Source organism: Tenrec ecaudatus, unplaced genomic scaffold, assembly GCF_050624435.1.
Source record: "Tenrec ecaudatus isolate mTenEca1 unplaced genomic scaffold, mTenEca1.hap1 Scaffold_2152, whole genome shotgun sequence".
Lineage (NCBI taxonomy): Eukaryota > Metazoa > Chordata > Mammalia > Afrosoricida > Tenrecidae > Tenrec > Tenrec ecaudatus.
Window position 1 is genome coordinate 11,388 of NW_027458393.1, and position 26,791 is coordinate 38,178.

At 43.0% G+C, this 26,791-nt stretch overlaps 1 protein-coding gene across 1 annotated transcript; it reads right to left on the reverse strand.

The window, feature by feature from the left end:
- Nucleotides 1-1,184: 1,184 nt before the first annotated feature.
- Nucleotides 1,185-26,529, reverse strand: LOC142436318 (WD repeat-containing protein 70-like). The gene is made up of 5 exons (XM_075540051.1): nt 26,434-26,529; nt 24,712-24,791; nt 22,765-22,881; nt 20,059-20,221; nt 1,185-1,379 (listed from the first exon to the last, which is right to left on the reverse strand). Exons 1-5 carry the CDS (start codon nt 26,490-26,492, stop codon nt 1,292-1,294), a joined length of 507 nt encoding a protein of 168 aa, XP_075396166.1. The 5' UTR covers nt 26,493-26,529; the 3' UTR covers nt 1,185-1,291.
- Nucleotides 26,530-26,791: the final 262 nt, after the last annotated feature.

The window sequence follows — 26,791 nt, forward strand, 5'->3', positions numbered from 1 at the left end:
TAGTCCTTACAGGCTAAGATCCTAGGGAAGGGTTGATGATAGGATTAGGAAGGTAAAGATAATACAGTATAAGAACGAAGTTTCTAGGATCCACCTGTGGAAGACTGGTCACTGCCATATCAGCATCTGGATGAGCAAGACAGCCATTCGGGCAGTTGTTAAAAAAGAGAGAGAGAGAGAGTGTGAGTGTGTGTGTGTGCAAGTATATGCATGGTGCTTGTAGAAGCAGGGACTTACTTTTTGAATCATCTTTCATTTTTATAGTGATTTAATTCACTAGGACAAATGAGAGGACAGAGGCGAGAGAACAAAATGTCATAAATTATCTCGTGGGGACTATTTATCATGCAAAAATGGCCCATGTCTATGTGAGATCAGGCCACAGCATTTTATTTGCTTGACTCATGCTGTTTTGGATAAACTGCCAACTTCTGTTGTAGTTTTCTAGTTACAAAATGCACAAGGGCCTTTTGGAATCATTTTGAAGGTCTCCTACTTACATAACTCTGTAAATTTACAAAGCATTTCTATCTCTTTCCATTTTAATCCTGATACAAAGCCGGCAATGATAGATGGGCCCTACACTGAAACACGAAGGGTCTAGTGTGCCAGGTAAAAATGCACAATGCCGTACAAGGCGTGCCTCACGAACCCTCACCCACACCTATGCAGCAGGTACGGCTAGCACCCGAGGCTTGATGAGAGGCATTAAGTGACTCAGTGTGGCAGGAAAGGGGAGAGCTGGGGTTGGAAGCCTAGCTGTTTGTGTGACTGCAAAGCTTGTCCCGAACTACTGCATTCTGCTGTGGAGCGATATTCAGACACATGTTCGTTCGTGCTTTTAGTTTGAACTCAGTCTAATGATTTACAGTTATGTAAACAAGTGCTATGAAATATACAAAAATATTAAAACATTTTTATGTCTATTTCCATATTGTGTTCCCTAGAATTGCTGAGGGCAGATGCATATCTCTAAGTGTGCTTCCCCTATAAAGTTGTTGGAACAAGCCCAGTTGTCGAATAATGTTTTCAAATACCTAAAATACTCAGTCATGGGCTAAGGATCTCTCTCTCATTTGCTTGTAATAGAGGTTATTCGTCATAAGTAAGAAAATTAAGCACGATTTTAGTAGAGGATTGCTACTGATCTCTTGAGTGGACCCAATAATACACAGGACAAAATCTGTTCATTAAAAAATGTATTTACTTTACAAGCATCTTTAAAAATAACAACTGTCCCACATCTGTCCCCTTCACCCTCTTCATGCAAAGAGCTCTCAAATGAGGTTCTTCAAATTTTACGTTTTTTCCATTCTGGTTCATTTTTTGCTTCCTCGTCATCAGATTCCACTTGGGCAAACATGGTTTTAGGCTGAGTCCTAAAAGAAAGGTTTAAAAAGAAGAAGAAAAATTTAGTCACCAAGGGTTTATCATATGGGGCTTTTTTTTTTAACTCCCATGGAAGCAAACTTGGAAGTAGCAATTCTTATCTATCAATTATCAAACTCCTAGTCCCAAACAGGGAAACCATAAAGAAAAATGTGAATTTAATTATGTGCAGAAAAGAGCCTGGGAGTTTGCTGAAGATTTTCTCTGTGGCAGATGCTGTCCTTTCCTTAAATAAAATGAAGATGCATCGAACTTGTTGGCATTTCACACATCAGTAACAACCCTTTAGCTCAAACGTAGGCTAAGGGACCATTCAGAAGGCCCTGATGTGTTCTCCAGGCTCTGCGCTCTTGATGAGACCCCTCTGGGGGTTCCTAAAGCTGCCCCAATACATAATGCGATGAAAGCGCATACAAACAAGAACGTGTGAGTGCATTTTCTTACTTAATGAATTTTAAATGATAACATAATTTACATACTGCCAGAAAGAAAGGAGGGGGAACGAGACAAAGAAACACGTCACCTAGCATTTTAGGATGCCTCTCCGAGTACTGTAATAATAAAATCCGTATCTGAGGACTTTCTGTGTCTCACAAACATACCTGGCCCAATAGCATTCCTGTCATACCATTCACAAAGAACTGATGTCCAAGAAATGTCCTGTGGTTGTAATTTATGTCATTTTCAGCGTACTAGCACTAATTCCTTCTTTTGAAAAGCTGTCATTATGAAAAAAAAACATTAAATAGCTGCAAAGTATACAATGTATAAAGGTAAAGACTTATGTCTTCAACTTAAGAGTTCAATTCATTCATGTCTAGGCTCTTCCAGAATGGTAGAAATAGTGACAGCAATCATTTCCTTCATTTGGCAAGGGAAAGCAGGTGATATTTTAGAATAGTTCTTGCTGGTTTTGTTGTTTTATTATGATCCTGGGGAAAAATATAAACCATGTGTACCGTTACCTGATGTTCTGACCCGAATCATGGACCTGGGTTTGTCATGTGTAAGTCACAATTCCCTTCTCTCCATTACCTCACGCCCCCATCCAGAGCTCACGTTCCCCCCATCCATAATCCAGTTGGTTAAACTTCTTATTGTCACTTCAAGTCACTGATGTGATAGCTATACAGGTCACGGCGCTCAACTTCCCAGAGCAGCTGCAGGTTTTCCGATGCCCCGAGAGCTACTGCAGTGACTAGAGAGCGGCCCCGCTGGTGTCTCCACGTGCTGCTATGGGACCACCCGTGCTGGGTTAGATTTTAATTTCTGGCCAAGATGTTGAGCACGCTAGTGTGGACAAATACATACAGGAACAATTTTTCTATGTAAAGATGCTTTGGAATTAGGTCTTTTATTTCTAAGGTATGAATTACATGGTCTTCCAAAAGATATCTGGCAATACTCCATAAGACATCAGACATCGGTTCCACTCAGGCTAAATCCCAGAAGTTGCAATGCTGTTTTTTTCAGCTTGGGGCACAGAAAAGGAATTAAAGAAGAGACCACAGGAAGAAAGCCTGGAGTTCAAAAAGCTTTTTCCTTTAGAAAGTCCCTTTGAGGTTAGAGTCCACTGCTAGCAATATTTGTAGTAGGTGGATGTCTAACATTATGGGCACAGACTCTATGGGATTGTTTTAAAAGGCGCTGTCCAGTTGATTCTGACTCACAGCAACCCTGTGTGCAAGAGAACAAAACACTGCCCGGCTGTGAGCATCTTCACAACTGCTCTTACGTTGGAGCCATTGCTGCAGCCACTGTGCCAATCCATCTCTGCTTCACTTACACTCCATTTTACCACGGATGATAGATATCCTTGTCCTGGGACTAGTCTATCTTGACAATATGTCCAAAATAAGTGAGATAAAGTCTCACCATCTTTGCCTTTAAGGAGCATTCTAGCTGTACTTCTTCCAAGACAGATCTGTTTGTCCTTTTAGCCGTCCAAGGCACTTTCTCTGTTCTTTACCAGCACCACCATTCAAATATACTGATTCTTCTTTGGTCTTCCTTATTCAATTTCCGACTTTCATATACATATGAAAATATGCAGAAATAGAGCAATAGCTACAAAAGGTATGAGGAAACTTTTAGGGTAGTGGTGTGTGGTAGTCACACAATCTGTTATCAATTTGAGGCTTAAAAGTGAAGGAGTGGCCTTTTAAATAATCAGTTAACAGCTTGATGACTTCGTTTGGAGGCACAAAGGAAATAAATAGCTCGCTGGAGGCAGGGCAAACGCTCACTCTCTGTGAGACATTCCTGCAGACAAGACCCATGGAGCTATACTAGGGCCCTGGAGCTGAAGGAGCCACATGGAGACCCCTGCCAGAACGGAGATGCTTCCACTGCCACGGGATCCACAAGACTTTCCACCCACTGGCCTGTGATCTTCCTGCATTCAGAGTCATTGTATGTCTTGTGTGAGTCTGAAGAGGAATTTATAGATTGGTATCAGATATATGGGCTAATATCGGATGTATGGACTTGGACTGGGCTGAGATGTTTTCTCAATATTCAACTGCTAATATCGGATTTATGGACTTGATCTGGACTGGGCTGGGTTTTTTTCTCAATATTCAATTGCTCTCGTATATAAAGCTCTTTCTTAAGCACATGAGTGTCTAATGAATTTGTTTCTCTAGTCTACCCAGACTAACACATGGTGGAAATCTATCGTCTTGAAAGAGTGGTGATTGCACCAGTGTATGTGTTTTTAAAATTCAAACTACACACTTGGATGGGTACATTTTGTATTTTATCATATGGAAAATGCATTCGATTTACAAAGAACATCAAGACAAAGCAAGTGAGTAGAAAATCAAGAACCTTGGAATGAAAAGGTGTAAAACTCAGCATCGGGAGTCGGGGGCAAAACAGGGCTACACAGGGTACTCTCCTATCTCGCAGAAGTATAACAACCAAACCAGCAGGCTAAAAACCCAACCAACCAAACAAGCTACAAGCAGAAACAGCAGAACCAACTTGGTTGTAACTCCAGAAAGGACTCAAAGGGTTACAGCAAGTAAACACTGGACTCTGGCAATCGCTCAGTGTCATAGCAACGAAATCAGCACTGAATCGAGGAGCCACCCCCAAACACGCATCCAATTCTCACTCCTACTGACTCAGTCCGAGAAGAACGACTTCTTGGGATTTCTAAGACTTTACATCTTCAGGGGATGCAAACAGCTTCATCTTTGTCCGACACAAGCAACTGCTAGGTTTGAACCACTGACCTTGCAGTTATCAGCTCAACGAACAGCCCAGTATGCCTCTCGGATTCCTGTAATTGGCAGGAGCATGTTGGTTTCCTATTCTCCAGGGGCTGGCACTGCCAGCCTAACACAGAGGCAGCCTACAGGTACAGAGAAGGAGCCTGGCTCTGGAGGAAGAAATGCAGATTTTCTTAGTAAATTATCGTGTGGGTCTCAGCTGGGTGGGGGTGGCTGGGAGGACAGAGGCCAGGAGCGGCCCTTGTGTGAGGATCATAGAAAACAAAGTTGTAACTACAGGTAGTCACCACTACAGCACGGGATAAACACAGGAAGACTGGAAGGCATGTGGGGGGGGGGGGGCGTTTGTTTGTTTTTTTAGGAAACCAAGGCATATAAAAGAATGCCACACCCGGGGCATTTGTGGAAATGAAATAAGGACCATAAGAAGAAATAACAAGGAGCATGAGAAAATGCTCCGCAACCACCGAGAGGAAAGCACAGCAGAGCAAAGTGTATGGGGCGCAGGGCGGCCAGTGCTGGGGGGGACAACAGAGGGACGGCTCAGGAAGAAGACAGCATCCCAAGGGCTCGCGTACAAAGAAAGTGTTTGAGTATGATGATGGCAACATATGTACAAGTGTGCTCGGCATAATGAATGGATGGGTGGATTGTGATAAGAGCTGTAAGAGCCCCCGATAAAATGATTAAAAATAATTTTAAAAATTAAGATGCCATTAAAAAAATGAAGAAAACATCTCAAAACAAGAACTTCTAGTTGAGGAAAGATTAAAAATAGGAGCAAACTAGACCCAAAGATCCGAGGGGGTGGGGGAGATTAGAGCGAAACTAATGAAACAGACAATAGAATCACAAAAGAAACAAAGCAAAAAGTGAAGTTTTAGAAAAGATCAATAAGATCAACAAACTGGCTAGACTGACAAGGGGAAAAAAGGGAGAAGATGCACATAACTAAAATCAGAAATGGGAAATTATTCTCAGCCTTACATAAATAAAAATAATTACTGTATAAACTCATGTATAAGCCCAATTTTTCAGCACATTTTTAATGCAATTTTTGTAGTAAAATTGGGTCCCTCAGCTGATATTCGGGTAGACTTATACTCGAGTATATATGGTACAACAAAATATATGTGCAATTGTTTGCCAATAAACCATAAACACTAGATGAAATAAGGTAACGCCCATAAATTCATAAACTACCTAAACAGATTCAAGAAGAAACGGGTCATTTCAACAGACCTACAACCACAAACGAGAGCCCTGGTGACACTGGACTCCATATGGACTGTTAACCACAGGGTCATCAGTTCAAAGCCCCAGCTGCTTTGAGGGAGAATGAGGCTTTCTACCCCCTGCAGAGTTAGTCTCAGAAACCACAGTTCCCACTCCGGCCCACAGGGGCAATATGAATCAGAATGGACTCAGTGGCTGTGAGTTTTGGGTTTTTTTTTGTTTTTGTTATAACAAGCGAAGAGATTTTAACAGGCTAATCGGTACTGCTCTGCCCGTGAATTCTATTAGCCACCAAAAGAAGACCTAAGACCAATCCTTTTCAAACTCTTCCAAAAAATACAAGAGGATTTCCTAATTCATCCTATGAGGTCAACATTACTGATACCAAAGCCCTATACCACAAGGGGAAAATGACACACCAATGTCCTTTAAATATACAGAGACAAAAGGGAGACTATGTGAAGGAGCCCATGTAGAAAGAGTGTTTGGAAACTGACCGTGGTAGCAATTGTACATCCTATGTGACATGATTGAAATTTGGAATGATATATGGAAAAATCCCAACTAATAAAAAATATATGTCCATATAAATTCAAAAATCCTCAACAACAAACTAAAAATTCAAATTAAAAAGGATTGCATACGACATATAAATTAATTCAAAATGAGTTGAGCTAAATAGACCAACTAAAACCATAAACCTGTAAGAAGAAAACATAGGAGTAAAGCTTTAAGACTTTGTTGTTGTTTTAATTCCTAGACAAGACACCAGAAACCTTAATAAAAAATTAAGTTTATAAAAATTAAAAATTTTTACAGATGTGCTTTATACAATTGATGTATGTATATGCATGAACTGTGAAAAGAATTGTATGAGCCCCAATAAATTGTTAAAATTAAAAAATAAATAAATAAAATAAAAATTTTGTGCATCACTGGCATTATCAAGAAATTGAAGAACAACCTACAGAAGAAATATTTGTTAACCATATATTTTATAAGGCTTAACACTCAGCGTATGTACAGAGCTTCCACAATTTAACAACAAAAAGACAAACCAATCACAAAATGGCCAAAGGTTTTGAAGACATTTCTCAAAGAAGACACACAAATGCTCAATACACACATGAAAAGATACTTGTAAGTCATTAAAAGTACAAACCAACACTGCCATTGGGGCAATTCCAACTCAGAATGACTTTAGGACAGAATACAACTGCCCGTCAGGGTTTCCAAGGATGTAAATCTGTATGCAAACAGGTTGCCATTTCTTTCTCTCGTGGAACAGCTGGTGGGTTCGAACTTGGACCTCTGGGTTAGCATTGGAGAGCTTTCCCTACTGCACCACCAGGCCTCCTAGCTATTGCTTTGGGGTGCTAATTTGTTTGGGGTGATGCAAACCTAATTCTTAGGAACTGGGGATGGAAGGCGAATGGAAATGGCCCTCACAGAAGGAACTTCTTGATTCAATCCATCCTCATAACTATAGTTCCTGCACACAGTCCAGAACCTTCCAGCAGAGCTGGATGCCGTTTGCTAAGTGAGGGTCAGCTCCCCCCAATTCAGCACAGTGGGCACCTCAGCCAGCCTGGAGTGCCAGCGTCTTGTAGGAGCCCAGTGACAGCATCACAGCTGTCCAGCTGGCAGCCACTCTTCCTTTCCAGCAATCATTATCGCTGGGCTTATTTCCAGCAGGTGTTCTTTGGGAGAATGTTGGAAATGTAAGATTTTTTAAAGTCAATTCATAAGCATCTAGGGCATTTTCAACAGACTTTTTTGCTTAGCTGCCACTTTATGAAGATAACGATGGGCAGGGATGATTAGACAACCTGTACCACGAGGAGTCCTGGTTGCGTAGTAGGCTAAGAGTTGAGCTGCTCCACGGTACAGCATAGCAGGGAGGAAACCCAAGATATTCCTCTAGTTGTTTAGTACTTCCTCTCCTCCACTATCATGGTCCCAGTGCTACCTTACAAATCCGGCTAGGCCAGAGCATGTACACTGATACTGATAAGAGCTCTTGACACATGGAATTCAGGACAGATAAACCTCTCAGGACCAATAATGAGAGCAGCAATACTGGGAGGGCATGGGGAAGGTGCGGGAAGGGGGAGATAGGGGGAACGGATTGCCGTGATCCACATAGCACACCCCACTAGGGAAGACAAACAACAGAAAAGTAGATGAAGGGAGACAGCAGATGGTATAAATATGCAAATAAAAATATTTTATAAATTATCAAGGGTTCATGAGGGTGGAAGGGTGAGGAAAAAGAGGAACTGATACCAAGGGCTCAGGTAGAAAGAAAATGTTTCAGACATGATGATGGCAACATATATGCAAATGTGATTGGTATAACTGATGTATGGATTGTTATAAGAGCCCCCAATAAAATGACTTATTAAAATGAAAGAGTTGAGCTGTTAATTGTGAGGTTCGAAACCACCTGATGCTCCGTGGGGAACAGATGAGGCTTCTACTCCTGTAAAGAGTTCCACAGTCTTGCAAACACATAGGCCCAGTTCTAACCTGTCTCATAAGGTTGCTGTGAGTTGGAATCGACTCAATGGCAATGAGTACCAGAGGACTTCTTCTCCAGGGGGTGGAGGGTGGCCTAATTGGCCCTTAGCACAGAATACTACAGTGAGAATAAATGGACAATGAAAAGTAGGATAAAGTGACAGATGCAAAAAGAGAAAATGTTATTGGATTTCAAAGCATGTAAGTTGGTCTTCAGTGATCGTATCGGGAAGGTGAGCACACAATGATATGATTTTTTGTTCTTTGATGCCCAATAACTGATCCCTTCGGCATCTCATAATCACACAGCCCACGTGGGCTTTGTTGCTTCTCAGCTAGATGGCTGCTTGTTGACCTGTGTGCTCACCTCCCCGATAAGATCACTGAAGACAAATGGGTACATAAGCAAATGTGGTGAAGAAAGCTGATGGTGCCCGGCTATCAAAAGATATAGTGTCTGGGATTTTAAAGGCATGAAGGTAAACAAGCGGCCATCTAGTTCAGAAGCAACAAAGCCCACATGAAAGAAGCACACCAGCCTGTGTGATCACGAGGTGTCGAAGGGATGAGGTATCAGACATCAAAGAACAAAAAATCATGTCATTATGAATGCGGGGGTAATGTGAAGTGGGGACCCAAGGCCCATCTGTAGGCAACTGGACATCCCCTTACGGAAGGGTCTCGGGAAGGAGCATGTATACAGATCCAGATAAGAGCTGGGAACACAGGGAATCCAGGACCGATAAGCCCCTCAGGACCAATAATGAGCGATACCAGGAGGGGAAAGGGAAGGTGGGGGGGGGAAACTGATCACAATGACCTACATATAACCCGCTCCCAGGGGGACAGGCAACAGAAAAGAGGGTGAAGGGAGACATCTGTCAGTGTAAGACATGACAAAATAATAATAATTTATAAATTATCAAGGGTTCATGAAGGAGGCAGGGTAGAGGGGAAAAATGAGGAGCTGATACCAAGGGCTCAAGTAGAAAGAAAATGTTTTGAAAATGACAATGTCAACAAATGTACAAATGTGCTCGACACAATGGATGGATGGATGGATTGTGATGAGAGCTGTATAAGGCCCCAATAAAATGATTTTTTTAAAACTAACAAAAAAAAAGATGGTCTAGAAATCTCTGCTTTTAAGGTTAATAGGAACACAAACATACACATAAAATCAACACACACAATTGTCTAAGTCTTTTTGAATACCACCACCATTGCCAGAAAAATGGATTCCATTCTGGGCAGCCCAGAGAAAGATAAATTTGTACACTGTTTTAATGTGGGCTCTCCTGGGTGTTGAAACACCAGAGGACAAGAACCAACAAAACCAAAAGGACACTGAGGGGACGGTGGCAACTCAGATAGTACATAAATCATGTGCAAGAAACACCTTGCACTGCTTTGAGAGTGCACGTCTCGTACCCAGGCACCTCTCCAGCACGCTCTACTTTCTCTAGGGGGAGCAAGTTATCACCTCAGCCTTACAGCCTCATGGCAGATCTCTGTGCCTTGCCCAAGTAAAGAACTTATGAAGGGATCTCCTTCAAGGCTAAAGAAGGTAGAGGAACCAGGCCATTCAGCCAAATGTAAAAAGCACATGGGCGTGCAACCAAATAGTGGAGATACGGTAAGCCTCACTGTGACAGTAGTACAGGGTCCATCTTCCTGAAATCAGCGTTCTCCAGAACATTTCTCACACTGATTTATGTCCTCCACTTACTTGCCCATTCTTTTAAGCATTAATTTATTAAAATTCAAACGGACATGGCCTGATATGATTCTTATTTTCAAATTTGATTTAGGGGGGAAAAGTAAACATTCTTTATCTGACAATAAGGGTGTATATCAGTTTTTTAGTAGAGTTACCAAGCAAAGTAAATGGACCAAAGCAGACTATCAAGCAAAGGAGAGCAGGTGCGATGCCACCATAACCACTGGTGTTGACCATCAAAGACACTCATCAGAGGAGGGCTGGGGCGCTATTATTTTGTTTTAGCTGTCATCAATTCTGTATCTGCTAATAGTTAACCTAAGTTAATGAGACACACATAAAAATGTATGCAAATATCTTATATGCATAAACATTCCATAAACTTCACGTGGATTCATTTTCTCCCCTAAACTTTTTTCTTCTTTTTAAAAACTTGAGTTTTGAAGGCTATTTGTACAAAGTGGGTCTTTTACAGCAACTGATGTTCAGCAAAGCTGAAAGAAAACCAACAGAAACCGAGCTGCACCTTCGGCATTCCCATCCAGAGGATTGTGTGGCTGATGCAGAAAGGCCCCTCCTGCAATCTTTGACGAGTGTTTCTGGGCTGCACTGTTTGTGCGCGGGGTTTAAAGTGCTTGCAGGACTGCCCCTTTCATCTGATGGGGCTTCAACCTGTGTGTGCCTGCCACATTCTTTCCCCCTGGCTCTCAGGCCAGAGAAGTCGTCAAAATGTTTTCAGCTGTGACGGAAAGTCCACAGGTCAAATTCTATTTAATTATGGATAATCTTCTGATATGATTCATCCAAAAAGCATAAAGCCAGCTCCAGGATAATAAAACAAGGATGAGGGGAAATCGCTTGTATTGTTTAGTCATCAGTGTGTGAGTATAAACCACAAACTTTTTTGGCTCTGGGCCCATTGTTTATTATGAAGGAAAACCTCAAAGCCAAAGTCAATTATAGCCATGACTTGATAATCTGACACACTTGTTAACCCTGTTAGAATGAATAAGGCCCGGATGAACTCTGACCCTGTACTCACAATTGCAGAATTATTAAGATTAAATAAAGGGCTTGACACCAAAGATTCGCTTGAAATGGTTCCCCCCAACCTTTTATTTTTTTTCTGGGGAAAAAGCTAATCAAAGATTTAATGTTTTTTAAAAATATAAGGTATGCATGTGAAGATGAGATGCAAGATGTTGCTAGTAAAATAATTTTCTCTTTGGCAAATAAATACATTTTGGAAAATAGATAACACATTGCAAACTCATAAACAAGGCATTTCAACCCACAATGGTACGTTACCTAGTGGTCCAATTGTGAGAATTTTGGTCTTCCTTCTGTTGAGTTGTAGGCTACAATCTTTTTTTTTTTATAAACAAATCATTTTATTGGGGGCTTGTACAACTCTTATTACAATCCATCCATCCATCGTGTGCAGCACATTTATACATTTGTTGCCATCATCATTCTCAAAACATTTTCTTACTACGTGAGCCCTTGGTATCAGCTCATTTTTTTCCCTCCGTTCTTCATCCTCCCTCCCTCACGAACCCTTGAAAAACTGTAAATTATTATTATTTATTCATGTCTTGCACTGTCCAATGTCTCCCTTTAGCCCCTCACCTGTTGTCCATCCCCCTGGGAGGAGGTTATTGTTATCGGTTCCTTCTTTCTTCCCCCACCTTCCCCTTCCCCTTCCCCTTCTGGAATGGCTACTCTCAATACTGGCCCCGAGGAGGAGTTTCTCTGTCCTGTATCCCGTTTCCAGCTCTTATACGTACTCATGTACATGCTCTGATCTAGCCAGATCTGGAAGGTAGAATGAGGGTCACTGTAGTGCGGGGGAGTGGGGAGGAAGCACCTCGAGGGAAGCTGTTTCATCGGTGCTATATTGCACCCTGACTGGCCTGTCTTCTCCCCACAACACTTCTGTAAGGGATGTCCAAATGCCTACAGATTGGCTTTGGGCTTCCACTCCACACCCACCCACATCCATTCACGTTGACATAATTTTTTTGCTCTGGGTCTTTGATGCCTGACATCTGATACCACTGACACCTCATGATCACACAGGCTGGTGTGCTTCTTCCATGTGGGCTTTGTTGCTACTGAGCTAGATGGCCGCTTGTTTATCTTCATGCCTTTAAGACCCCAGACACTAAATCTTTTGCTAGCTGGCACCATCAGCTTTCTTCACCACATTTGTTTATGCACCCATTTGTGTACAGCAATCATGTTGGGAAGGTGAGCATCACAGAATGCTGGATTATTAGAACAAAGTGTTCTTGCGTTGAGGAAGTACTTGAGTAGAGGCCCAATGTCCATCTGCTTCCTTAATACTAAACCTAAAAATATATGCATATAGATCTGGTTCCCCATCGTGATATAAAAATGTATTTACATATGTACACACCTGTATTTAGATCTCTATAAATGCCCTTTGCCTCCTAGTTCTTTCCTCTATTTCCTTTAACTTTCCTCTTGTCCCAATAACATGCTCAGCCTTCATTTGGGTTTCAGTAATTGCTCTTGGTTACACTGCCCTTGATCAAGCCCTACCAGACCTCCTACACCCTCCTTGCCATAGATATTTGGTCACTTACTGTTCCCTTATCCCTGGGTTTAACACCCACTTCCTTTCCTTCGCCTCCCCCTCACCCCATGTCCCTGCAGAACTGTCGTCCCGTTGTTTTCTCCCCCAGCTTGTTTATCCCGCCTATCTTATCTAGATAGACATGCAGAAATAATAATATGCACAAACACAAGACGGCAAAACAAAGCAACAACAGGAAATAAAACAATAACTCCAACGATAAAACCCCAAAATAAACCAAAAAAGCCAATGGGGGAAAAAAAACCCTAAAATAGTTCAAGGTCTAATTGTTGACCTTTCTGAGTGTTTCTCAGTCGAGTCTGATTGGGTGCCACGCCCTGGCCCCACAGTCTTATTTTTTTGGTTCTCTGGGGACTTCATTGCTCTGCTCCCCTTGCTGTTCTGTTGCATGCCCTTAGTGTTTTGTTCACCTCTGTGTGGTGGGGTCAAATTGGGCATAATTCCTGCAGTGTGTCCCCAGTGTTGTCCCCCGTAGTGCTATGGGTCAGTGAGGGATGTTGTGTCTCATGGTGGGGCCGGCCCTATGGCCCTCTCTGTGCATTGGCTGCTCTGAGCAGGAATATCATCCTCAGGGCTTGGTGGGCCAGGTGTGCTTCGCTTGTTATCGGTCCCCCTCTCCCCTCGTTGGCTCCTGTGTGCTCTGATCAGACACGTCCCTCTCCCTGAGCTGTAGCTTCAGTGCTGCTGCCTCTGAAATGAAGTCTTCTGGGGAGAGGCGGGGGCAGGCTACAATCTCTGACCTTCATCAGCAAATGCTTCAAGTACTCCTCACTTTCAGCAAGCAAGGTTATGTCATCTGTTTATTGCAAGTTGTTAACAAGCCTTCCCTCAATAATTCTTCATATAATCCAGCCACTGTGATGATCTGTTAAGCATACAGACTGAACAAGTATGGTGAAAGGATTCAACCCTGATACATGCCTTTCTTGAGTTTTAAGCCATGACCATATTCCCTAGTTCTATTCCTACAGCTGCCTCTCGATCCCTGTACAAGCTCTGAATGAGCACAATGAGGTGCTCTGGAATTCCCATCCTTCTCAAGGTCATCCACAGTTTGTTATGCTCCACACAGTCGAATGCCTTTGCATAGTCAATGAAACACAAAGTAAACGTTTTTCTGGTATTTTCTACTGACGTCCGCAATGATATCCCTTGCTCTACATCCTCTTCTGCATCCGACCTGATCTGGCAGCTCCCCACCAGTGTGCTGTTGAAACCATTGTTAGATGTTCGTAACTAAAACTTTTACTTGTGTGTGATATCAATGATATCGTCCTATAGTTCCAGCATTCTGTTGGGTCAATCTGGGAACCCAACAGAATGGTCTGGGAAAGAGACCAGCAAGCTGCATGTTGAGGACCCTGTGTCTTCCCCCTCCCTCCCCTTGTCAGTTCACAACACTATTTTGAGAAACACTGGCATCTGCCCAGGAATATAATGGGCACATGTCCACATGAGAAGTTGGTACCTAACTATAACAAAATCAGTTTCCATTTTTCTTTTTACTGGTTGACATCTCTTCCTAATACAAAAAGCACCGAAACCAAACCGTTGCTTCACTTACTCACTGGGTAATCTCTCTGGATCTGGCCGAGAAAAGTACCCTGACTTTAAATGGAGCCTGTATACGTGGGCCTGATGTTTGGACACACACACACCATCCATGTATCCTGTTATCAGACAAGACATGCACGGTAAAAATTAAATTGACTGAACCAGCAATAATAGCTGTTTATCTGGCAAGAAGAGTGACCCTGGCTGACAGAACTGTCAGGCTGGCAGACAGCTGGCCCGAGTCCAGGCTCCCACACACATCTATCCTTGTTTGATGCGTAAGCTAATAGCATTCTGGATCTATATCCTGTCCACTCCTCAGCCAGCTCCTCTCCCCCACTCCCTCCGGTAGCATATTTTAACAAGAAACTGAAACTGAATATGTCTGCGTGTGACTAAATGAGAGTCTTCTTGATCCTGCTGTTTTAAAACCTTTATGGTCATTACAAATACAAGATATTCCTTGCTAGAGCCAATAATGAGACTCAAGTGGCCAGCCAATGGACGTAAAGAATTCAAAGACCCCTGGTTATCACCAGTGGAGAATGGAGGCACGCCTGTGTCACTTACAGGCGGGTAGAATTGTGTGATGTCTAATTCACTTTTTATTATAAAGTGAGATGCAATAAATCTTCATTTCATTGCTGGCAGAATACAGTGAAGAAAAACAACCAGACACACATTCTCAATTACAGTGACCTTTATGGAAAGATCCTATTAAATATTAGCTTCCCTTCCAACACTTTGCCACCTGGCAGTAAACAGTCTATTCGAGCAGGTGAACACAGGAGGAAAAGAACAGCAATTCGGGCTACCAAATTACATGCCACCGACACACAGTGCCGCGAACTTAAGTGAGTATGCCACAAATGTGAGGTGACACAGTTGGGTGGAAGGAAAGTGATGGAAACAAATGCAGTAGAGACGTATATATTAAGGAAGAGCAGAGTCTCTGGAAAGCCCATTAGGTTAAGGATCAAGAGCGCTGGTGTCTAGTTCCAGTTCCAAGCACTATTAAATGCAAGTCTCCATCCTTCAGTCTCCTCACATGTCAGACGAGGACATGAACCATACCTGCTCTACCTTGCAGAGTTGCTATTAAACTAGCACACTATTCAATTGTGAGTATAACTAAATTTCCTGAAATACATAAAATTATCTTTAGGTGATGGGCACAAATTGGCAAGATATGTTCAGCTGCAATTAAGTCTAGGAAAATACTGGTTACCCATCAGCCTTCAGAGAGTCAGAAGATGTGACACCAGGAGAGGATGGGAAGGAAAGGGAAGTTCCTTGGGAATGACTATTCACTCCTCACCCCGTGGAAGCAGCACCAAACTTTGCTGTGTCACAGACGACCTTCTTTCTGCCCACTGCCACCGAGGGGATTCGGAACCAGAGCAGCCCCAGAGGACAGAACAGAACTGCTGCTTAGGGTTTTGAGACTGTAAATCATGATGGGAACAGGCAGCCTCACCAGTGTGGAGTGGCTGGTGGGTTTTAATTCCTGCCCTTGTGGTTAGCAGCATTACACACAGTCTTTTTTCCATAGGAAAACATCTTTATATTTATTTTTAAAAATCATTTTATTGGGGGCTCCATACAGCTCTTATCATCTTTTTAAATGAAGTCAGCCTAACATGTGTCAAACATTATACTACAATGATGTAACAGTCGCACCAAATAAAAGAAAATTTCATTATTCAAACTCACTGTCAAAGAGGTAATGCCAAGAGTAGAATTGTCCCTGTGAGTTTCTGAGACAGTATCTCTTTCCACAAAGAAGTGGTTGGTGGTTTTGAACTATTAACCATGCAGCTAATAGCCCAACATATAACCACTATCCCACCAGGGCTCTGTGGTTCAGTATTAGGGCATCCTGTGATATAATGAATCATATTCATGGTCAAAGTAGAAAATTCATATGCTCACTTTGAGTGAGACAGAATAAAGGAATTAAAAAAAATCTAGCACTATTCCTCATGGACATTTTTCTGGCCTTTTAATCTGGTGTCTCCTTGGCATGAGCTGCTCCTTCCCTGGATATCTATCTGCATGACTCTCCTCCTCATTTCTGTTCAAGTCAAAGGAAACTAACTGAGAATTCTATCTGGACTATCAGTAATAGTAAGGCTTCCCAATGAAATTCTCAAAGAATAAGCAGGTGCATTGTTGTTCCTGGCCTTTTCCTCACTAATACAATTGTCAATTTGCTTAAAACTTCTTCCTAATAAGCCCCTTTAATCATCTGTGTCTTTCAAGCAATCTTGCAAAGATGTCTCCTTTGAAATCCTACAACATAATCGCCCACACCTTCTAAGTTGACTTCTCTGTCTTGAATTTAATTGGCCCAGTTTATTCTCTTAGAAGTCACAGTTTTGAAGGGACTTTGCTTTCTGAGTTATATAGGTAAATCTAAGACTCTGGGGGAATGAAATTTCTTAATATCGCTCTTTTACCTACATCATTGACAATATGAGTGCTTACAGTAAAAGGTGGTGAAGAAACTAGATGTGTCCAGCTATCAAAAAGAATAGCATCGGGGGCCTAAGTGAGTTGTTAACTAAGTCTACATGGATGAAGCACACTAGCACACGTGATCCAAGGATTGTAAATAATAAAAGTCATCAGAGGGAATGGTATCAGAGCTTCAATGGTTAATATCTGATTTGTAGAAGGCTATGGACGGCTGTGGAAGCCCAAATCCATTTGTAGGTCCCAACATGGACTAGGCCTCTGTGAATCATCTCTGAACACAGGACAGGGATGTAAATAGCTTTGTTATCAGACAGAGAGCATTGTAAAGTCAATTTTGGTAGAAATAGTTAGGTTAAAGTGTAATTATCATTTGGTCTCCCTTTTCACCCATTTAAGAGTTGTGCCTTAAAAAAAAAAAGTGGAGAGAAACACATGAATTCAGCCTGCAGTGAATACTCTTCTGACCGTAGATCAAGGCTGCATTCACAGTGCATTAAAAGTGGATCATTGCAGATGCAGTTAGGTTAAAGTTTAACACTTTATCATTAGCTCTCCCTATCTGGCCCATGTATAGTCTTCTTCCACCCGTGTCTGGACTTCAGACACAGTTTTGTCATTGGTTGGCTCGTCGCTAACGTCTTCCTGACCTCCCTTGAAATTTCTGCCTCATCTAAAAGCTGCTGTTTCACACGGGGTAGCATTCTCTTAAACCTGTTACAAAGCACTGATGGTTTGGGAAGATGTTCAACTGAGTTTTGTTGTTGTTGTTTTATAAATTAGCTTTGACTTCAAAATCCTTTTCCCATGGCACTAAAAGCATCTATCTTTTCCCTCCTTAAGATGCCGCAGTGAAACTAAGACAAGTGTAATTACTGAGAGTCATTGTCTATAGTCATCTGCTGATAAGCAACATGTTTTCAAATGTTTTGTTTGGAATAAACCAGTGCATATCTAAATTGGAATACTAATAGTAATACTTCTTGACTTATTTGTAGTTCAACTTACATAAATTCATACATGCAGTTCAACTCCAAGGAAAACAGTACTAAAATTTACCTTGGTAGGGAGTGGTTACTACATAGCTTAAAGTCACAAAATGTTACAAGAATAAGGAGAAAAATTCTGATAAAAATAATGAGGGTAGGCAGCCATACCATAGTGGAAACCGTTTGATAGTTTGATACCAAAACTTAAAAAGACCAATTCACAGAACTGAACAGAAAGCCCAACAATTGGTTAAAATACATATAGAAATGGCATGTGTATGATAAAGGTGGCCGTTGAGTTGATTCTAAGTAAATTCTGACTCCTACTGACCAGACAGGACAGGACATGGCGCAGCGTTGCCCCACAGAATTTCCAAGGTCAGGATCCTGGTGACAATGAGGTCGGTCTAGGCATGGGGCTTCTAACTACAAGGTCAGTCAGCAATTTGCAGCCACCAACATTCCATAGAAGAAAGCTTTCCGCTGAAGCAAAGACTGAGTCTCTGAAATCCCAGCTGGGGCTGCTTCGAGCGGAATCAACCTGATGGCAGCGGGCGAAGGGGGGTGTAATCTTCACGGTGGCGGACAGACACAGCTTTCGTTCATGGAGCAGTTGTGGGTTCAAACCTTTCGGCTATCAGACGAGCAACTAGCCAGTGCACTAGCAGGGCTCCTTAGGAAAGGTGGCATTTCAAGTCAATAACAAACACACTCTCCAATAAAAGGTGCTGTAACAAACGGTTAATAATCTGGAAAGAGGCAGAGGGAAATATCTCAATCTGATGACAGTTTAAAAACAGAAACAAACAAAGGCTTTAGTGAGGGCGGGAGAAAACAGGAAAGATGCCAAACACAAAGTAAAAAATGACTGGGAAATATTTGCAATGATGTTAAATGGTTAACCTTTAAAAAATATTTTACCATATGAAAAGATGTTCAATAATTTTAAATGTAAGTAAAAACGATTTGTAAGTTGTCACCAAACAATTGGCGCAAATAAAAGTACTAGCATAATCCCTTAGTAAGGATGAATGCACGTGGATAAATTCATTAAAAAGTCTCTTTGGAGGAAAATGTGGCAGTATTTACACAAATTTTAAACTGCAAATAGCATTTGAGTTGACGATTCTATTTCTAGAAGCTTTGTAGGTGTGAGTAAAAAATGTCTGCCTAAGGATAGTAATGCCCTTATTGTTTGTGAAAGTCAAAGACTCGAAACGGTGTAAATGCCCATCAAGAGGGTAATGGTTTAGAAGAGTATTATACAGCTATAAAACCAAAAGCCAAATGCACTGCCATCCAGTCGATGCCAACTCATAGGTATTACATAGGACAGAGTAGGCCTGCCGCTGTGCTCTTCCAAGACGGTGACTCTTTATGGGAGTAGAAAGTCTCCTCTTTCTCCTGAGCAGTAGCTGGTGGTTTCAAACTGCTGACCTTGTAGTTAGCAGCCCAATACATCTCTCTCTCTCTCTCTCTCTTATCTATCTATCTATCTATCTATCTATCTATCTATCTATCTATCTATCTATCTATCTATCTATCATCTATCTATAAAACTCAGCCTAACACAAGAAGGAATGAGCACAGCTTGGTTTCTAAAGACCATTCTCCAATGAAAGAAGTAGTTAATTCCAGGGGTTGGGCAAGAAGAATTTATATGAGCCTGGAACATTCTGTAGTGTCAGAAATTAAGGAATAAACAAATGAACGAAAGAATAAATAAAGTAGGTCTGATAAAAGAAGTCAGTGGCTATTCTGAAGATTTCAGTGACCAAAACTGGAAAAATTTTAGCAAAAAAAAAACCAAAGACAGTCTTGGATTATAACCATAGAATAAATATCTGACAGTGTACACCAATTAAGAAATACCTGAAAAATAGATATATGTGGGAAAGGAATACATGTAGAAGAAAGAAAGAAAATGGAGAAGCACCACTGGGCAAAGTACTTGCTGCAGGCAAGATTCACCCATAGATGCACAAATTAAAGAGAAAAACTCTGAGGATCTGCAGTTTAACAAATATACAACACCTAAGATCTACATTCATTCACCACATATGGTATGATAGTGAGTTTACAGTGCAGAGTCCTTGAGACGCTACTTCAACCAAGCAACCAACGTCAACATAACCGGTAATAAGAATGTTATCTTCAAGCACAAGAATTATCGGACAAACCAAAACTGAGCTAATGTTTATAAAATAACTTACAAGATCTTGAGAAGGCAGGCGGTCAAAACAGCCAGTGCCATGCTCTTTTCATGTCACTGAACATGCCAATTTCTCTACTGAACCAAATAAACAACTATTCCCTTACTTGGAATATGCTGGAGAAACCCAGTACGGGTTGTCTTCGGCTGCTTTGGCATGCCGCAGAATGGCTTCCCGAGGATTGCTGTCATCAGTCTTGTCCAAGGCAATGTTTTTCACAATGTATGAGGACAGCGTGCCCCCATGCGTTCCAACCCGGCCACCACGACCTGTTTCAGAGGGAAAGCCAAAGTCAGAAACTGAATGAGCCACGACGGAACTCTGTACCTGACACGACTGAGCATCCTTGTGCTAGATTTAAAAGCACTTGGTGAAGGAATGACATTGTAATTGGGGGCAGAATTGAAGTCCAGGTTGACTGAGTTTTTGTCATTTTCTATAAGGAGTCCTGCTGGTGTCGTGCCTACACATTGGGCTGAAGTACGCGAGCCGCTAGCTTCCTGAAGAAAGCCCGCAATCCTGAGTACGGTCTGTGAGTTCCCGGTGGCCACTGAAATGAACTGCTGAACAACACTAAGCTGCAGGAGGCTGGTTAGGGTAGAGTTGGTAAAGATGTCTAAGAATGGAGGCCAGTCTGAACGCTACCTCATAAATCTGCTTTGGTCTGATGCTCAGTCTTATTCTGCGTTCCCCTCGTGCAATCAGAGGAGGTCAAAGGCTGGCCCATCGCGGGTCTGACGTTTCACATCCATGGGTCTGGCGTTTTGAGCACCCGGGACTTCTCAGACATTGTTTTTGAAACAAATCGATGTATGAAAAGTACTTGAGAAGGCTCCTTTCAGCTTGCATTAATGATGATGACCACCAACCTACCAAGCTCTATTTCTCTTCCCCCATCATAGTTCCAGATAGGAAGAGGCATTTTTATTATTGTGTCTTCGTTCCTTCATTTACATAGTGATGCCCTGTAGGAAGAATTCTACCTGGCCACGTGTATGCCTGAAAAAATTCTGTGGACATGCACATTTGAAAATCAATGACTAAAAATAACAAATAGATGTTGAATGCTATTGTGTTTCAAATATATCTTACGGTTTACTATTTATTGTCCTAGTCTCTCCTGGGTATTATGAGAGAAGGATGCACTGATGTACATATTTTCAGTTGGTAGTACACAGGAAGGATCCCTGGCGGCATGGTGGCTAAGGGTTGAGCTGCTAACAGCAAGGTCAACAGTTCAAAATCAGCACCTCGTTCTTCAGGAGAAAGACAAGGCTTTCTACTCCTGTGAAGAGTTATATTCTCAGAAACCCACAGGAGAAGTTCTTTTATGTCCCATAGGGTTGCTATGAGTCAGAATTGGCTTGATAGCAGTGAGTTTGGCTTGAGTAGACAGAAGCTCCTGGAGGGAAGGGATTTTTCCCTGTTGGATCCCCATCAATTAGCACAATACCTGGTACTCAAAAACATATGTTGTTTTTAAGAATAAACCCGTGAAAAGCCAAACAGTGTTAAAAGACCAATTGCATCATTCAAGATTAGACGGGAGTATAAAGGGCAGAAAGTAATTAATTGCCAAATAACTTGCGTGACCAGTAACTATAATTGTGCTTAGAAAAATGACACCGCTCTTTAGGCTCAGGTGGTTGCTGGGGTCTTTATGGAAGAGATGGGATTTACGCTGAGTTCCCTCTGGAAAAGCTCAGAAGACGATTTTCAATGGACAGAATGGCTTATGTCACAGAAGAAAGTTTAATGAATGTTTGGGAATAGCAATGAACCAAAAGTCATTATCAGATCAGAGTAGGAAAGAAATGGGTGTAAGGCTACAAAGGTGTGTTAGGATCAGACGATAGAGCACCTGAAATCGCTGGAAATGCAATTTTACAGAGGGGAGCTTATGAAGGTTCGGGGCAGCAGTAACATAAAAGTCAGAGGGAGGGAGGGAAGGATAACAACAGAATGTAAGATGAACAGAGGCAGGTGGGAAGGAGAGGAAGTGACTTGAAATAAGGCACCTATTTAGAAAAGTTTTGAAATAGTTCAGGCTAGGATATTTATTATTGAGGAACTTTATTAGGATGGTGGCAGAGAGAATGAAAAAAAACTCTTCGATAGATATGGGAGATTTCTAACACTGAAGAGGCAGACCAAACAGATGCAAGCCCAAAGGTCAAGGTGCAACGAAGGACAAATCAAAACCCATAGGCTTGGGAGATGAGGCAGACGGACCCTAGACAGATAACAGAAAATGGGACTCGGATGAAGGTGTGTACTCTAGTGTAACCAATGTTTTGGGTTGTTTTTTTAACCTCTTTTCTTAAAAACCCTATGAACGTTTATTCATCTTCTGGTGACATGGAATGCTTTCTGTTTTATCAACATGGAACTTTCTGCCTAATTGAGCCCAGATTCTGCTCCAAGTGCCCAGCACTGGGCAGTCTGTCAAGATTCAGGGCAGTGGTTTGAAAACTGGGTTCCAGGAGATTGTGAGTCCCATGGAGGCTCCCTAAAGGGCTGGAGTGGGAGTCCAAGCAAGCAGGGCTCCAAGCTTCCTCTCTACTTTAGCACAGCAGCTTCACTTTCCCACTTTCATCCACGGGGATTCCGCATCAGATTTTGGTTTTAGAAAAGAAGTTCTCTGCTAAAACGAACATGCTTGAAAACGACTATGTGGAAAGCTCTCTGTCAAGACAAATAAGCAACCAGGTCTGCAGTCATCTTCCAATTCTTTCAGTCGCATCCTCCTCCACCCCTCCCCTCCCCTCCCCTCCCCGCACATGCTGCAGGTTACTACTGGGATCCCAGTCACCTGGGCCTGCCACAGGAGGTTCGGGTTTGTGCGACTTCAGGGGATCCAGTCTGTCCTTCTCCAGCTGTTTCCTTGTACTCCGCTGGCGGGGCTCACGGAACATGGGCAGGGCATGAGCTACGAGAAGTCACATTTGAAAAACTTTATTATAGTAATACTCCTTCCATCAAGCACATAGCTCAAGCATGAGTAACCAAAAGATGAAATCAAAGTCATAATGACAGCCCTCGTCTAATAATAAAAGACAGTCTTACTGTAACTAATTAGTCAATTTTGTTTGAGATCAGACTTATTGTTCACCTCTCCTGGCAACTGGTGGCACTCGGGAAACTCCGTTACGTGCTGTCACGGAAACAGTGGTGAGGCTGCCCGTGCCCCAAAGCATGGGTAGCAGTTAAGAGGTAATTTCTGTGGCTCTGAATACAAACAGTTAATGGGACTGGCTCTTGTTTTTTTCTTACACGACCCAAATGTGCAGAATGCCAACAGCTACATGGCCAACAGCTTGCCTGTCAGTGCTGAGGTTTCTTCAGATGTCTCATAAACACTGGAATCACTTCACACGTTTCTGAAATGTGACCACCTCTCAAGAGGAGTTGACAACACTGAGTAACCGGAAGGGAGGAACACTCGGGCCACTGAAACTGGGGTAAAGGTTGCCTTGACTTGGGGGGAGCCGAGGAGGCGCACTCTTGGCATGCTGACTTGATGGGGCCTCACCCCTACGTCTTCTCTAGGGTGGACAAAACACAAGAATAAAAAAGTAGTATTTGAGGGGACAGGAGATTACTGAGGAAATATTAAATAGCTACTTTTATTGAGGGGCGCATCAAAATAACTCCCAAATGTGCTAGGAGGAGGGTCAGGGAATGATAGGCATTTAGAGGGGTTTTAGAACATGAGTGTCGGGGCGGCCTGCAAGGCCTCAAAGCTCTGCCAGGACTGCCCCCAAGCCTCTAGCCTGCTGCCGGCTCCCTGGGCCAGGAGCCTACCACTCCCCAGGAAGATATGCTGCGCTGAGGGAGGGGAGCTGAGTAGCTCAGCCACCCGGCACTCTGTTGGGCAAGACGGCACAACAGTATTTTTAGGAGGGGGGAAAATAGCTTTTCACTTCAAACGGCTGGAGGAATTCAAGTAGGCCGCGTGTAATTACATGAGCTAGACTAACGGTTATGACACCAATTTTAACACGTCTACTCCGATGAAAAGTATCATGGGATCCCTTTACTGATCATAGGCGCCAAGGTACTTGGTCTTATATGAGACCCACCACCAGGGAGAAAACCCAGCAGCAGAGCACCCCTGGGCTGCGGACTGCCTCAGAGGCGTCTGTTGGTGCCTGGGGAAAGGATGTCCAAGACTGCCTTCCTAATTACCACCTGTGAGAGGCATCACCTGCTGCAGGTGTAAGACTGGGGTCTGGGAAATACAAGTAGGCCAGACTGACCAGACTGTGTGGCAAACCTGAGAGAAGTCGCCCGCACCCTCTGTATTCGGTTTTATGTATGGCCATCTTGGGATCAGTCAATCATAGAATTTCACTGGGACCTGGAAGAGCTCCTTAGTGTGCCCTCCTCCCTTTCCCGATGAAATCCTGTCGTTCAACATCACACTGCCACTCGGCAGTAGCTGGATAAGGCCAGCGCTCTTTCATGTTTATTCCTGGAATGGACTGATGTGCTTTAAAAGCCTGTGATGAAGTAATGCATTAGTCTCAAACAGGCTTTTCCTTTGGGGTTCAAAGTTTCATGAACTAACCCTGTCTGAATGATAAGTCACAGAAAGCCAAAGGGCTTAGCGATTATATGACTGGCAGTCCCGACCACATGAATGGGATGTTTTATGATAAAAGCCTAGACCTGGGGGACTTCTGTCCCTAAAGCCATGCAATCGGCGCCACACAAGAGCAGAAAAGTGACCCAACTGAGAAGCCATGTGACAACTTACGAGTGATAATGTAGTCCTGGGTTAGAGTCTCGGCTTGCTTCGCCTTCCGCTGTGTCTTCACCACACATAATTTTGCTCCTCTATGGGAAGTAAAAGCAAATTATTTACTTCACTTGGTCTCAGAAGCAGAGAGTTTTATGTTAAAAGTACAGAGCTTGTCGGGAACACACTCTGTGTGTGACTCTAACTGGGGGCAAACGACAGGACCTCTAGAGGTTACACTTACAGAAAAGCCAGTCTGCCCTTCCATGGTTTCAGCCAAGGGACAGGTTTAGAGAGATAATAGGGTAATGGGACTCTAGCTAAAAAGCAACTTAACATGTCAAGATCTTAAAAAGACCTAAGAAAAATCCCCCAACCGTTTCACATTAAAGGCCACAGGGTTCACATTGTAGCTTGTGGCCCAGTTGAAAGAGACTTGGGTGGTCTATATCCCAAGTGGCATGTATCCATATCTCAAATGTAAGATGAGAGCCCAAGCGTCTGAAACTGGGTCTGACTGGTGGAGGTGCAAAGGGGCTACAGCCCCAGAGTGTGTGGGACTGGCCCGAACTGTACCGGGAACATCAACACGGCAACATGGAGCTGCCCCTTTCAGAAGAAGCAAGCACAAATGAGCGCGTTCCTCAAGACAGGCCCCATAGACAGCGTCTTCAAAAGAGTACGATTAAACAGGGTCATCATTTTCTCAAGTAAAACAGACCACCTCTCATCCTAATTATATGACCATTTTAAATTTCTTGATTAAAAAGTCAATAAAATCCTATTTATTCCTATATACCTCATGATATACCTTTATTTTCTAAAGCAAGGGGTTCCAACCTAGTCCAGAAAGCTCTGCAGGAAGTCAGGGTTGCAGGCTTTCAGTCAAAGTCAGATTACGGACAGTGACGCTTCAGCAGTAGGGACCGCTTTCCAGTCTACAGAAAGGCTGCGGGGCTCTGACACAGACTCTCATGAGGTCTCAGTGCATGCCGTATGTGGGTCTAACACCAGCGAAGCAAGACAGCCTCGGGGCTGTAAAGATTGGGGGGGAGGGGGGGGAGACGACTCCAGAGAAGTCAATCACTGTATCTCAACGACTAGCCTCCTTTGTGGGATGGTAGTGCACATTCACCTCTGAGCCCAGGAAAAGGGAAATAACGCAGGGACCAACTGCATCCCTGGGAATGTTTGGGGACCTCTGGACACAGTGGTTTTCACCATTCGGGGAGGGCAGAGAGATGATGGGGAGCACTTGGGCTGTACACACGCACACCCCTCCCCTTTCCCTCCCTCCGCCGACAGACATCGGCTTTGCCAAACCTCTAAGCCTGCCTCTGGGGAAAGCCCAAACAGAAAATGAAGGAAACGGAAAAGCCCTTTTCATTTCCTGTGAGTGGCCAGGCCCCTGCTTTGTTAATCCTCCCCATGCACCACTGCTAATGCCACTGCCCAGGGTGGTATGCAAAGTGGGCAGGCTTCCCCAGCCCTGGCACTCAACTTTTCAGCTAAAGAGCTGCAAATCCCCAGGAAACTTTCCCTCGGAGTCCTGTATAGATCAAGGGCCACATCCAAATCCTCTCTAAAATACAATCCTCTACCAGCTGCATTTTCTGCAAGGGTGGATCCCCATCAAAGGGAGAATAAATAAAAGCAGGGGAAATAAATAAAAGGGCTCCCCTTCACAGCCCCCCCCTCAGTTGTTGTCATCCATCTAAAATAAGAAATACTTAAGAATACCTCTGACTTCTGTTGGGGTCATAATACACTTTAGCCAATCCATTTCCAGTTCCAACCATGATCTGGTTCAGCTTTGGGTGCCACAGGCAGCGCACAACACTCTGCAAAGGAAAGGAAAAGCAAGGCAGGGGTTAACTGGAGAGCCCAGCTAAGCACAGACACCTCGTGATGTGGATGAACATGGACCTGGAAGGTTTCGTCTACGTGAAATAAATCCATCACAAAGGAACAGAGTTTGCATGTGTGCGCTCCTATAGAAAGTCGAGGAGAGATTTACACACTCGGGGGAAATCGATCGCTGCCAGGGACAGGAGGGGAGGAAATGGCCAAGTGCATAATGGAAGCCTCATTGCTTTGG